This window comes from Sceloporus undulatus, chromosome 3 (assembly GCF_019175285.1).
Source record: "Sceloporus undulatus isolate JIND9_A2432 ecotype Alabama chromosome 3, SceUnd_v1.1, whole genome shotgun sequence".
In the NCBI taxonomy this organism is placed as follows: domain Eukaryota; kingdom Metazoa; phylum Chordata; class Lepidosauria; order Squamata; family Phrynosomatidae; genus Sceloporus; species Sceloporus undulatus.
Window position 1 is genome coordinate 74150706 of NC_056524.1, and position 12440 is coordinate 74163145.

At 40.9% G+C, this 12440-nt stretch overlaps 1 protein-coding gene across 2 annotated transcripts in view; it reads left to right on the forward strand.

The window, feature by feature from the left end:
* The first annotated feature begins 3686 nt into the window (after positions 1–3686).
* EFHC2 (EF-hand domain containing 2) overlaps positions 3687–12440 on the forward strand; it is an 82284-nt gene continuing 73530 nt past the window's right edge. Inside the window, exons 1-2 of one of the 2 annotated variants that reach the window (XM_042456300.1) lie at positions 3701–3799; positions 11104–11176. In XM_042456300.1, coding sequence (XP_042312234.1) covers positions 11171–11176 — 6 coding nt within the window. In that variant the 5' untranslated portion in view covers positions 3701–3799; positions 11104–11170. Of the gene's footprint in view, positions 3800–11103; positions 11177–12440 lie in introns of both variants that reach the window. The other variant, XM_042456299.1, reaches the window with a different exon arrangement.

The window sequence follows — 12440 nt, forward strand, 5'->3', positions numbered from 1 at the left end:
ACTCCAACTGTGACCTTCTCTCTCAGTTTCCTTCTGCCAGTCCAGAACCTTTCTTGCATTCCCTCTAGTCAGAAATCTCCAGCCTATCAACATGTAGGGTGAAATTCTGTCCCTTCACCACTGGTTACTGATAATGGGCCCATAGAGTTCAAGATAATATCTATACACTAACAAATTGTGAATCACTATATTTTGATTCCATCATACAAGTATAAAACGCCTCAAAATTGCACTTCACACAGCTGCCTTCTTGATAACAATAATAATTTAAGGATCACATAGACATTATAACATTTAAACATCACATCTCTTTTCTGGCTCTAGGCTTTGACCAATGGTATGAAACACCCCCTCCATTAACTGTTAACCCCTCATACACTAACCTTGCTGCTTAATAAAACACATGTACATACTTCATTTTTTTGCCTTGTATATACAGACTTTCTTCACAAAAGTTAAAAGATCAAAAGCCAACCATGGCTTGTTAGACATGAGTAAAGTTACACTGAGAAACATGTAAAACAATTTGGCTTTGACAGGTATTTGTCAGAAACAAAGAATATGCAGAAAGATTGCCATCTATAATGTTCACTGACTTCTACTAGCAATACAAAAATAAATTAAAACTTCTATTAAATGCCTTCTCTATTTTCATCTCCAAGTCTGCCCTGTTTACAATGCCATTTCTTCTATACAATAGTTTGGGTGCCACAGGAATCTTATCTTTTTCAGCAGCCATATTTGCAAACTGGAATTTACTTTCAGTATTTTATCAACAGGTTATAAAGAGCAAAAACTCAGAAAAATAGACCACACAGAGTGTAACATGGAAAGAGGCACATTTCATTTAGATTGGGTTTGAAAGGAAATGATGGTTGAACCTGGAGTTGAAAATGATCCAAGTGTTGTATTTGCACATCGAAATTGTGCAAAGACATTGAACAAGATAAAGTGCTTTTACTGTCTGAAAAAGGATGGGCATGAAATAAGCTGAACTGTGGTGAGAAGGTAATGAATGAGGAGGAGTTCTGAAAAAAAAAAAGATACCATACTGCTTGGTTTGGACAAAAGCTACTGCTAACTTCATTGTCACCGAACAAGAATTGGTGTCCTCATAGCGTAGCCAAAGAAAAGGGAAGAATGTAACTTCTCATGGGGCTCAGCCAGTTAGTTACACAATGGCTTATTCCCTATTGTCACACTGTCTATACAATTTTTAGATTCTTAGGCTTTGATTCATAATTCATTTAGTTCAGGGAAGTACCAATGACAATAAGTAGGTTATGAATTGCATCAGGCTCCATTCAGATATGGCTGTCTGTTCCTTGGTGACTGCAGAATCAGGTAATGAAGACATGCAGGTGTGGAACAGTCAGACATCCTGATCAGAGATCCCAGAGATCAATTTGCTCATATTATTACCTGACATCACTTCAAATACATTTCAGTGGAGTGAGTTTATGCAGTCTCTTATAAGGCCTGAAGTGCTGAGTGACAAAGGAAACTCCAGATGACAGACATGCAAGACACTTATTCAAGAAACGGTGAAGTGCATTGCAAAGCCATGCCACAAGAGTGGAGAACTTTTTGGTCTACTCTTATACCTTGGCCTCACTCATCACAACCATGTGACTCTCACAAACCTTTTAGTAATTGAATGCAGCCTTTGGAATCAAAGAGCTTCCATGTCAGATTCCTCTCTCCCTATTATGTCCTTAAGGGCACCATATGTTCTATGGAAGACCTGAACCACACATACTTTGATAGACATGTAGAGCCACTTTTCAAATGGGCTAAATAGCATGATATGTGGCTGCTGGAATGGAGATTATTTGAATAGTTGCAACTCCCTCATATATTCCTTAAAATGGAAGAGGAGGTATATAATCTGGACCTTAATCTGCTGTCAATCTCATCTGTTTTCCTCAAGATATTCAAGTGCTATATTATTTCCTTCATTATGGAAAATAGACATTATGGGTCCTGGAATATTTTTACTGGCACAACCTCATGCTTGTAAAATTCACATATAAAATAATGGTTTCCAGCCTTGCTCTGAAATAGTACATGAATCATCCTGACTAGAGCTGAGGACATCAAAAACAGCAGAAGGCAAGCCTTCCGTTCGCTAGCAAAAGGAGCCACTGGCCACTGTTTGCTTGCAGGTTATTGAATTAAATGGAAAATGGCAGCCAATAAAGAGAGGCATAAGCCATGATTAGCACTTTCTCAGCTGGATAAATACGGAGTTTGATGGGGTGCAACAGACTTTTACAAGAAGTTATTTAGAACATGACTGCCGAGTCAAGCTTCATGCCCCAGCGTCTTCTATTCTGCCATAAGCCACTTCTCCAGAAAAAGCAAGCTCAGAGTAAAAGGAAGGGAACAAATGCTTTGAACAACCGAAGATCCTTAGGGGTTCTGTTTCCCTTTTCTTTACATTCAAGCCAAGAGGAGGAAAAGAAGCATATGGGCCTGTATGAATAACATGTTTTTGCAATATGTTAATTGTTGCAATTTCAGCTTTTACAATATAACTTGTAATTTTCTTAATAAGATGTTGATGAAAGTTCTTGCAAGCTTCAAGTTGTTTCCAACTTATGGCAACCAGAAGGCGAATGTATCACAAGGTTTTCTCTGCAAGATTTGTTCAGAAGGGTTCGCCTTTGCCTTCTTCTAAAGTTGAGATAGTGTGACTTGTCCCAAGTCACCCAGAGAGTTTTGGGGCCAAATGGGGATTTCAATCCTAGTCTCTCAGAGTCATAGTCAGTTAACCACTGCACCAGTGGAAAATGACTTGAATTCACACAACAATTTACACAGTCAGTTGTTGTCAGAGATATACGTTTACTATCCCATTTCTCAAAAGTAAAATAGTTAGTTGCTAGGAAGAGATATCTCTCTGGAGAGTCTCAGTCCAACCACTACAAACCAAGGCTACACTACAAACCACTGCGCAGGGTGACTGGATGTCCTAACCACAAAGGAGGACCAGGCCCCCCAAATGGAGGACATTCAAGAAAAAAGGAGCACATGGCCAAAGAAAAGGGGGAAACACTGATAGAAATATAAATGCATGCTTTTTAGTGATGCTCCAAATAGAGGACATTTGGGAATTCCTCCTGAGCAGAAGGTGGGAATGTTTTGGATAGCTCCTGAAAAAGGAGGACGCGTCTGGCCATTCTGCCAAAATGGAGGACATTTGGGAATTTCCTCCTGGGCAGGTGGCTGAAATGTAGGCCATATCCCAAAAAACGAGTGCTCCTAGACACCCTGAGAAAATGGAGGACATTTGGGAATTCCTCCTGGACAGAAGGGTGAAATGTAGGACAGTTCCTGGAAAAAGAGGATGCGCCTGGCCACTCTATCAAAATGGAGGACATTTGGGAATTCCTCCTTGGGGAGGAGGCTGAAATGTAGGACGCGCCCGGGAAAAGGAGGACGCGCCTGACCAACCCTGTCCCAAAATAGCCCTGCCATTGGACCTGCTCTGTCCCTGCGAAAGGCCCTCTAAATGACAGGCTCTAATACAAAACTTCCCCAGCTGGAGGGTCTGTTTAAACTAGGGATGAGCGTGCAGGAAGGGGCTGGGGCCTGCAGGGGGCAGCAGAGAGAGCGATCTGGGGAAGTGAAGGCGCCACTTCCATCCTCGTCGCCTTCTGTGACGTAGGAGGCGGTCTCCTAGCAACGGGACGCCAAACAAGGGAAGAGGGTTCAAGAGAGAAGCAGCAGAGAGGCAGACAGAGGGAAGGAGGCCATGTCACTCCCTCTTCTCCCTGGGTACTCCTTCAACAGGAACGTAAGTGGCCCCTTGGCAGGGGACCAACAGGGTTTTGCCTCCTTTTACTTGGGCTGCATCCACACTGGAGAAATAACCCGGTTTGGCACCGCTTTAACCCATTGTCTGGCTCAAGGCTATGGAATTCTGGGAGTTGTAGTTTTGTGACTCCCCCCTCAGCATCACTTTGGCAGAGGCCTTTTAAACACTCTGTAAAACTACATATCCCAGGATTCCATAGGAATGAGTGGAGCCTCAGCACTTCAGAGCGGTGTCCAACTGCATTATTTGCACAGCTTTAAGTGCATCTCAGGCTCCCTTAATTAATATCATCTTGAAGGTGCGTAACAGCAACAAGAAGACGTATTCCAAACCAATAATTTGTATATATAAATTTATGTCATCTATAAATAAAATAAGACATGCGAGGTTGACAGCGGGAATGGGACTGGGAATTGGAGTATCCGATTTCTGCCTAATAAATGGCCGTTGGTTTTAACATCTGTAACTTGCATGGCTATAGTAGAGAGATGTTGTCGCACCTTTGAGAGTGAATGAAAGGAAGAAGTTGGCAGCATGAGCTTTCCTGGACTTCAGTCTACTTCCAAATGCATCTGACGTATTTATCACCACGATCATCACATGTAAACATGCATCCAGGGAAGTAGGCTGAAGTCTAGGAAAGCTCATGCTACCAAATTCTTCCTTTCAAAGACATAGACGTGTCAGTCTGTAGAATCAGTATGCAGAGGGATTTTGTAGCATCTTTGATTAGGAAGTTGGCAGCATGTGGTTTCCTAAACTAAAGTCTACTTCCTCAGATGCATTTGGTGGGGCAGAGAGCCTCAAAGGTGCTACAAGATCTCTCTACATACTGATTCTACAGACCAACCCGGCTATATCTTTGAATTCTGCTAGTATGGCTACAGACCTCCAACCGTGTAACCTCAGTCCCTTCCTCCTCCCATCCCTGCTCATATTGAGATGTTGGGCCTGATGTTGCTCCCGACAAAAAGGCTCCCAGAGCTGACTTTGGGGGACTTTTCACATCAACAAACGTGGTGGCCTAGAATTGTCAACAGCAGCAGGGGGAAAAACAGCCTCAGATGTATTTGGGAGAGATAGAAGAATTCATTCCCTATTTTCATTATGTAGTGTGTGTAGTTCATAGCGTTCCTTCTAAGGCATGACTTCTTCTCTTCATACAAGGAAACAGACAAACAATGGTAGTTTATCTGTATTATTATTATTATTATTATTATTATTATTATTATTATTATGCAAAGGGTTCTTGCAGCACCTTTGAGACAAATGGTAAGAAAGACATTGGTAACATGAGCTTTCCTAGACTTCATCTTACTTCTTCAGATGCATGAGTTCATAGAATCATAGAACCATAGAGTTGGAAGAGACCGCAAGGGCCATCCAGTCCAACTCACCGCCATGCAGGAACTCTCAATCAAACCATACGTGACAGATGGCTGTCCAGCCTCTGTTTAAAAACCTCCAAAGAAGGAGACTCCACTGCTTTCCAAGGGAGTGTGTCCCGTTGTCAAACAGCTTTTACTGTCAGGAAGTTCCTCCTAATGTTGAGGTGGAATCTCTTTTCCTGTAGCTTGCATCCATTGTTTCAGATCCTGTTCTCTGGAGCAGAAGAAAACAAGCTTGCTCCCTCCTCAATATGACATCCCTTCAAATATTTAAACAGGGCTCTCATATCAACTCTTAACCGTCTCTTCTCCAGGTTGAATATATCCACCTCCCTAAGTCTCTCCTCATACGGCATGGTTTCCAGATCTTTTACCATTTTGGTCACCCTCCTTTGGACACGCGCCAGCTTTGAGTTAATCTCAAAGGTGCTACAAGATCTCTTTGCATATTGATTTTGCAGACTTACATGGCTATACCTTTGATTATTATTATTATATTACAGTCAGCCCTTCTTATACACAGATTTTTTTATACACAGATTCAAGTATACACGGTTTGAAAATGTTCCAAAAAAGTATAAATTTCAAATAGCAAACCTTGATTTTCCATTTTTTTAATAAGGGACACCATTTTGCTATGTCATTATATTTAATGGGACTTGATCATACACGGATTTTGTTCTCCACGGGGGATCTTGGAACCAAACCCCAGCGTATAACAAGGGTCCACTGTATTCAGTATTAATTGCATGTGGATTCTACCTTCACAGAGCTTAACAGACTCCCTCCTCATACTTTGTCTTTACAACGTTGTGAAGTAGGTCAGATCCAGAGAGATTGACTAGTCCAAGTTCATCCACTCTAAGCACAACACCACACTCGTGCTCTGTAGTTTGTCTAGAGCAGTGTTTCTCAAAGTAATGATCTGCAGAACAGTGGCAGTCTGTGGGCCCTCGACTGCTGGTCTGCAGTTTGCAGGACAGAAGGAACCAGTTGTAACCAATGGACACAAATATGGTACCACCACAGATTTTTGTATCCATGGTGTGTGTGTTTGTGTGTGTGTGTATGTGTGTAACCAAATCCCAGCAGAGACTTTACTGGTCTCTGGCATATTAGAAAAAACAAACAAACAAACCTTTTCCAGTCTTCTATTTTAGCGAAGCATATGTGATGACCGGTTAACAGTGGTTGTCTAGAAGGAGCCATAAGCTGATGTCTTTTTCTAGCTTAGCTGCTTGAAATTCTTTGTATACCTTTATATAATGGATATAGACGCCCCCATATATTTGGACTACACTTTCCAACAGATAAGATAGAGAAGAGCAATTGGTGCTGTAGTCAAATACATTTCAGAAGCAGCAGGATAGTTATGCTACTAACTTCATGTAACGATAGCCATTCTCTACCTCCACATTCAGCCTTAGCAATACTTAGCAATGGCAAGTACATTTCTACACTGCTTATCAGTGCACTTAAGCACTTCCTAAGTGGTTTACGATGTATAAGCTAATTGCCCCCAACAAGCTGGGTATTCATTTTAATGAATCATAGAATCATAGAGTTGGAAGAGACCACAAGGGCCATCCAGTGACAAGCAGGAAATCACAATCAAAGCATCCCCGACAGATGGCCATCCAGCCTCTGTTTGAAGACCTTTAAGGAAGGAGACTCCACTACATTTCGAGGGAGTTTGTTCCACTGTCGAACAGCCCTTACTGTCAGGAAGTTCCTCCCAATGTTGAGGTGGAATCTCTTTTCCTGAAGCTTGCATCCATTGCTCCGGGTCCTAGTCTCTGGAGCAGCAGAAAACAAGCTTGCTCCCTCCTCAATATGACATCCCTTCAGATATTTAAACAGGGCTATCATATCACTTCTTAACCTTCTCTTCTCCAGGCTAAACATCCCCAGCTCCCTAAGTCGTTCCTCATAGGGCATGGTTTCCAGACCTTTCACCATTTTAGTCGCTCTCCTTTGGACACGCTCCAGTTTCTCAATGTCCTTTTTTAATTGTGGTGCCCAGAACTGGACACAGTATTCAAGGTGGGGCCTGACCAAAGCAGAATAGAGTGGCACTATTACTTCCCTGGATCTAGACACTATACGTACTTCTATTGATGCAGCCTAAAATCGCATTGGCCTTGTTAGCTGCCACATCACACTGTTGACTCATGTTCAACTTGTGGTCTACTTGGACTCCTAGATCCCTTTCACACGTAGTTTCATTCAGCCAGGTGTCCCCCATCCTATATCTGTGCTTTTCATTTTTCCGCCCTAAGTGCAGTACCTTACATTTCTCCATGTTGGATTTCATTTTGTTAGATTTGGCCCAGTTTTCTAGTCTGTTCAGGTCATTTTGAATCTTTATCCTGTCCTCTGGAGTATTAGCTACTCCTCCTATTTTGGTGTCATCTGCAAATTTGATAAGTATTCCCCCAATTTTGTCCTCCAAGTCATTGATAAAGATGTTGAATAGAACTGGCCCGAGGACAGAGCCTTGTGGGACCCCACGGGTCACTTCTCTCCAGGATGAAAAGGAGCCATTGTTGAGCACCCTTTGCGTTCGGTCGGTCAACCAATTACAAATCCATGTAACAGTTGCCTTGTCTAGCCCACATTTTACAAGCTTGTTTGCAAGAATATCATGGGGAACTTTGTCAAAGGCCTGAAATCAAGATATATGATATCCACAGCATTCCCTTCATCTAACAAGCTGGTAATTTTATCAAAGAAAGAGATTAGGTTTGTCTGGCATGACTTCTTTCTCTGAAACCCATGTTGACTTTTTGTGATTATGGCATTGCTTTCTAGATGTTCACAGACTCTCTGTTTAATGATCTGCTCCAGAATCTTTCCTGGTATTGATGTCAGACTAACTGGACGATAATTGTTGGGATCCTCTTTTTTCCCCTTTTTGAAGATGGGGACAATGTTTGCCCTCCTCCAGTCGGCTGGGATTTCTCCTGTTTTCCAGGAGTTCTAAAAGATTATTGCCAATGGCTCCGATATTACATTTGCCAGTTCTTTTAATACCCTTGAATGTAGTTCATCTGGTCCTGGAGACTTTGGCCTGTTACAGACTGCCAAAATAAAGCTGCTTCGGGTCTCTTTGCAGGTATGCTATTTAAATGATGCATGGGTCCTAAGAGTCCGGAGGTTGCACCAAAGCGACACTCCATTCCTAAGCACTAGAGTGCAGCTTTGGTGCAGCTTCCGGATTCTTAGGATGCATGCATCATTTAAACAGCATACCTCCAAAGAGACCCAAAGCAGATTTATTTTGGCAGTCTGTAACAGGCCATTAATTCATTTAGATTAACAAGGTATTCCTCTACTATCTCTTTACTTATTCTGTGCTGAAATTCCCCTAATCTGTCCTCTGCTTCATTATCCTCAGGTTGAGCTCCCTTTTCCTTTTCTGAGAAGACTGAGGCAAAGAAGGTGTTGAGTAATTCTGCCTTTTCTCTGTCTTCTATTAGCATTTTGCCATCTTCTCCATGCAGTGGCCCTATCGTTTCCTTCTTCTTCCTTTTGCTGCGGACATATCCAAAAAAGCCCTTTTTGTTGTTCTTAACCTCTCTAGCAAGCCTGAGCTTATGCTGCGCTTTAGCTTTTCTGACTTTATCTCTATACAGGCTTGCTATTTGTTTGAATTCCTCTTTGGTGATTTCCCCATTTTTCCATTTCTTATACATGTCCCTTTTTAATTTTAGCTCAGTTGAAAGTTCTTTAGATGTTTATCACACTATGCTCTTAAAGAGCTACTATTCCAGTGTGACTCCTCTAGCAGCCTCCTGTTCTCTGCCTGAGAATTCTAAATACCCCTCCTTAAAACTGCCAATCCCAGCATGCAACAGGAGGCAGCTAGAGGAGTCACACTGGAATAGTACCTCTTTAAGAGCTCGTCTGATAAACACCTTAGTCATCCATCCTGGTTTCTTGAGACATCTCCCATTTTTCTTCATCACTGGAACTGTTTGAAATTGTGCCTTCAGTATCTCCCTTTTTAGAAACTCCCATCCATCTTGAACTCCCTTCTCTTTTAGTATTGTTGACCATGGGATCACACTCAGTATTTCTTTAAGTTTACTAAAATCGGCTTTCCTAAAGTCTAGAATGCGTGTCTGACTATGCCTGGCTTCTCCTTTCCATTGTATAACAAACTCCAGGAGAACATGGTCACTTCCACCTAAGGATCCCACCACTTGCACCCCATTAACTAGATCATCCCCATTGGTTAGGATCAGATCCAAAATAGCTGACCCCCTTGTTGCCTCTTCCACCTTTTGGACAATGAAGTTATCTCCAAGGCAAGTGAGGAATTTGCTAGAACTTGAGGATTTGGCTGAGTTTGCCTTCCAGCAAATATCAGGGTAGTTGAAGTCGCCCATCACTACTACATCTCTCCTTTCTGAATGTGTGGTCATCTGTTCTTGAAAGACATCATCCAATTCCTCAGTCTGACTTGGGGGTCTGTAGTAGACTCCCACAATAACATCCTTGTTGTTTCCCTGCCCTTTAATTTTTATCCAGATGCTCTCCACCTGGCTTCCATGATTGATGTCCTGGATCTCTTCACTGGTGTAAATATCTCTGACATATAGTGCTATTCCTCCTCCTTTCCTGTTTGACCTATTTCTCTTAAAAAGGTTATACCCCTCTATTTCTACATTCCAATCATGAGACTCATCCCACCAGGTTTCAGTGAGGCCTATTATATCATATTTGCTTTGTTGTGCTAGGAGTTGAAGTTCTCGGAATGACCTCAGAAGAATGCAAGGCTGAGTGAATCCTGGAGCCCCTGGCTCGTATCAAACTCACAACCTTGCAACTGTGAGTGAGTGGTTGCAGTGAAACATTTTAGAGGCAAACTTATAGAATATTTTACTTTGGAAAGAACAGTAGCAATCTTAAATGCACTTAGAAATCCAGTGTTAGTTTTGATGGTCTCAGAAGTTACAGTAATGTGTGTGTTTTGTGGTTGTGCAACACGTAGTAAGAGAAGAAAATATTTCCGAATGATAGGGTTACCAATTTAATTGTGCTAGGTAAAGATCCAAAATTTATTAAATCACAAGTTGAGGAATAAGTCTTGTAAGATGAAAAATCAAAAGAAGAGAATTATATCTAGAATTATGAAATTAATTCATTTAGTAAAGACTGGATTTCCAACACTTTTTGTTGGTTGTTATCTTGAGTTTGAGGTGGCATTGTTCTGGTCATCTATCTTTTCTTTATCCCCCCCACCAAAGTCTGTTGGAACAAAGTTTTCAGAAATAGGGAACTTCTCTTAGTTATATCAATAGCTGGTTTGCTTGGAAGCATGTGTTGTAATGAACGGTTAGATGTTTGGACGTGTTTCCACAAACACCCTGGTGATATATTGTTAGCTAGGCAGCCCATTCCAATATTCTCTACTGAATGGAAACTGCTCACATATCCTGTAAAGGCTCAAGTTTTGAGCACTCTCAAATGCCACCTTCATGTATAGAAGCAATGCATCTTTATATCAGTTGCTTGGGACAAACAACGCTGGTAGACCCCCGTCTTCATACCCTACTAATAAATGCCCAGAGTGGTGGGCTTCATAGACTTCTGGCCCAATGCAGTTCTGATCTTCTTATAATAAGTCAGGTTCTCTTGGTGTGTGAACAGTTCAATCTGTTTTCTACATGTCAAGTGCCAAGACATAAATTTAATTTTTAAATTTATTTGATACATTACTATGACAACCTTGTACCTAGAATTGACCATTGAACAATAGCGTATGTATTTTATAATGAAGTGCCTCTAAAATGATGTGCTTAATTTTTAATTTAATGTTTCTTATAATACTGTTGTTTACTTAATTGCTCCCATTTTCCTTTATTTTTCTTTCTATTAATATGTCTAAAGAAAAGAAAAGAAAAGAAAAAAGAAAAAAGCACACACAACTCACTTTGATTTGCTCCATCTGGTTCTGATGCTGGCAAGTTATCCTGATTTCATGATAACAATAATTTCTATTCTTAGATGACTTCCTCACAGTTAGATACTTCTGTGTTCCATTTCTATTTTCTCTATAAATTTAGACTTATGGGTTCTCTTGACAATGAGGTCAAAGACCACTGCTGCATTTTACCTTTGCAGTATAGTTCCACAAGTTCTGATTCAAAAGCAGTGTTTGGTTCACGTGTAGTTGTAAAGTATGAATTTTTGCTGCTGAGGACAAGTTTAGATCTGCTAGTTCCTATTCCCCTTCACTTTTTAAGATAAAGGCTTAGCAGTACACACTGTAGCAGCTGCTTAGCAAAGAGGTCATGTCAGAGGAGCTAAAAGTAAAGGTCACTAAAGGGTGCTTAACACTTGGCCCCTTTATTTTTTTGAAAGGACTCCTGATTTAAAGGTGTACAGTGTCTTAAACTATTTCTCCTTACACATTTGCCTGCAAAAATCACTCCCCTGCCCACATTATTATTAGCAGCTGAAGGTGCTACTGTTGTAGTAAACAAACCTGTTACTTGGATTCACATTGGAACCCAACGTGGCTTATTTTTTTTCTATAAAAAAAGGGAGAGGAGAAGGAAGGAGAACGTTACTTGCATTATGCATACCTGTTTTTTTAAAAATGTGTATAACATAACATGTAGTACAAGTTGAGTATCTGAAATACGCAAAGTTAACTGGATGGTTGGTTGAGACAGCGACACGTTTGCTTTCTGATGATTGAGTTCATACAAACTTTTGTTTTGTGTACAAAATTATTTAAAATGTTGAGTATAAAATTACCTTCAGGCTATGTGTATACGAAACATAAATGAATTTCCTGTTTAGACTTGGGCCCCAATTCCAAGAGATCTCATTCTATATACATAAATATTCCAAAATCAAAATAAGTAAACAATTTAATAAATACATCCAAAATCCAAAACACTCCTGGTCGCAAGCATGTCGGATAAGGGATACTCAACTTGTATCATTACAGTTTGTTTCAAGATGAGTTATAGGGAATCCCCTTGTCAGTTTCACCAATGGAACAATCCAACGATTTGTAAGAACTTTGTATGTGGTTGCTTCAGTCCTTTTGGTTTGTTCCCTTCAGTTCCTTTGGTGTCTTGCCCAAACTCCCTTGCATTTTCAGGCTTTTCTGCTGCTTTAGTGGGGGCAGTATGTGCACTGGAGCATGAGCATATATGTTAACCCTATTGGCCTGTTACAGACAGCCAAAATAAAGCTGCTTCGAGTCACAGTGG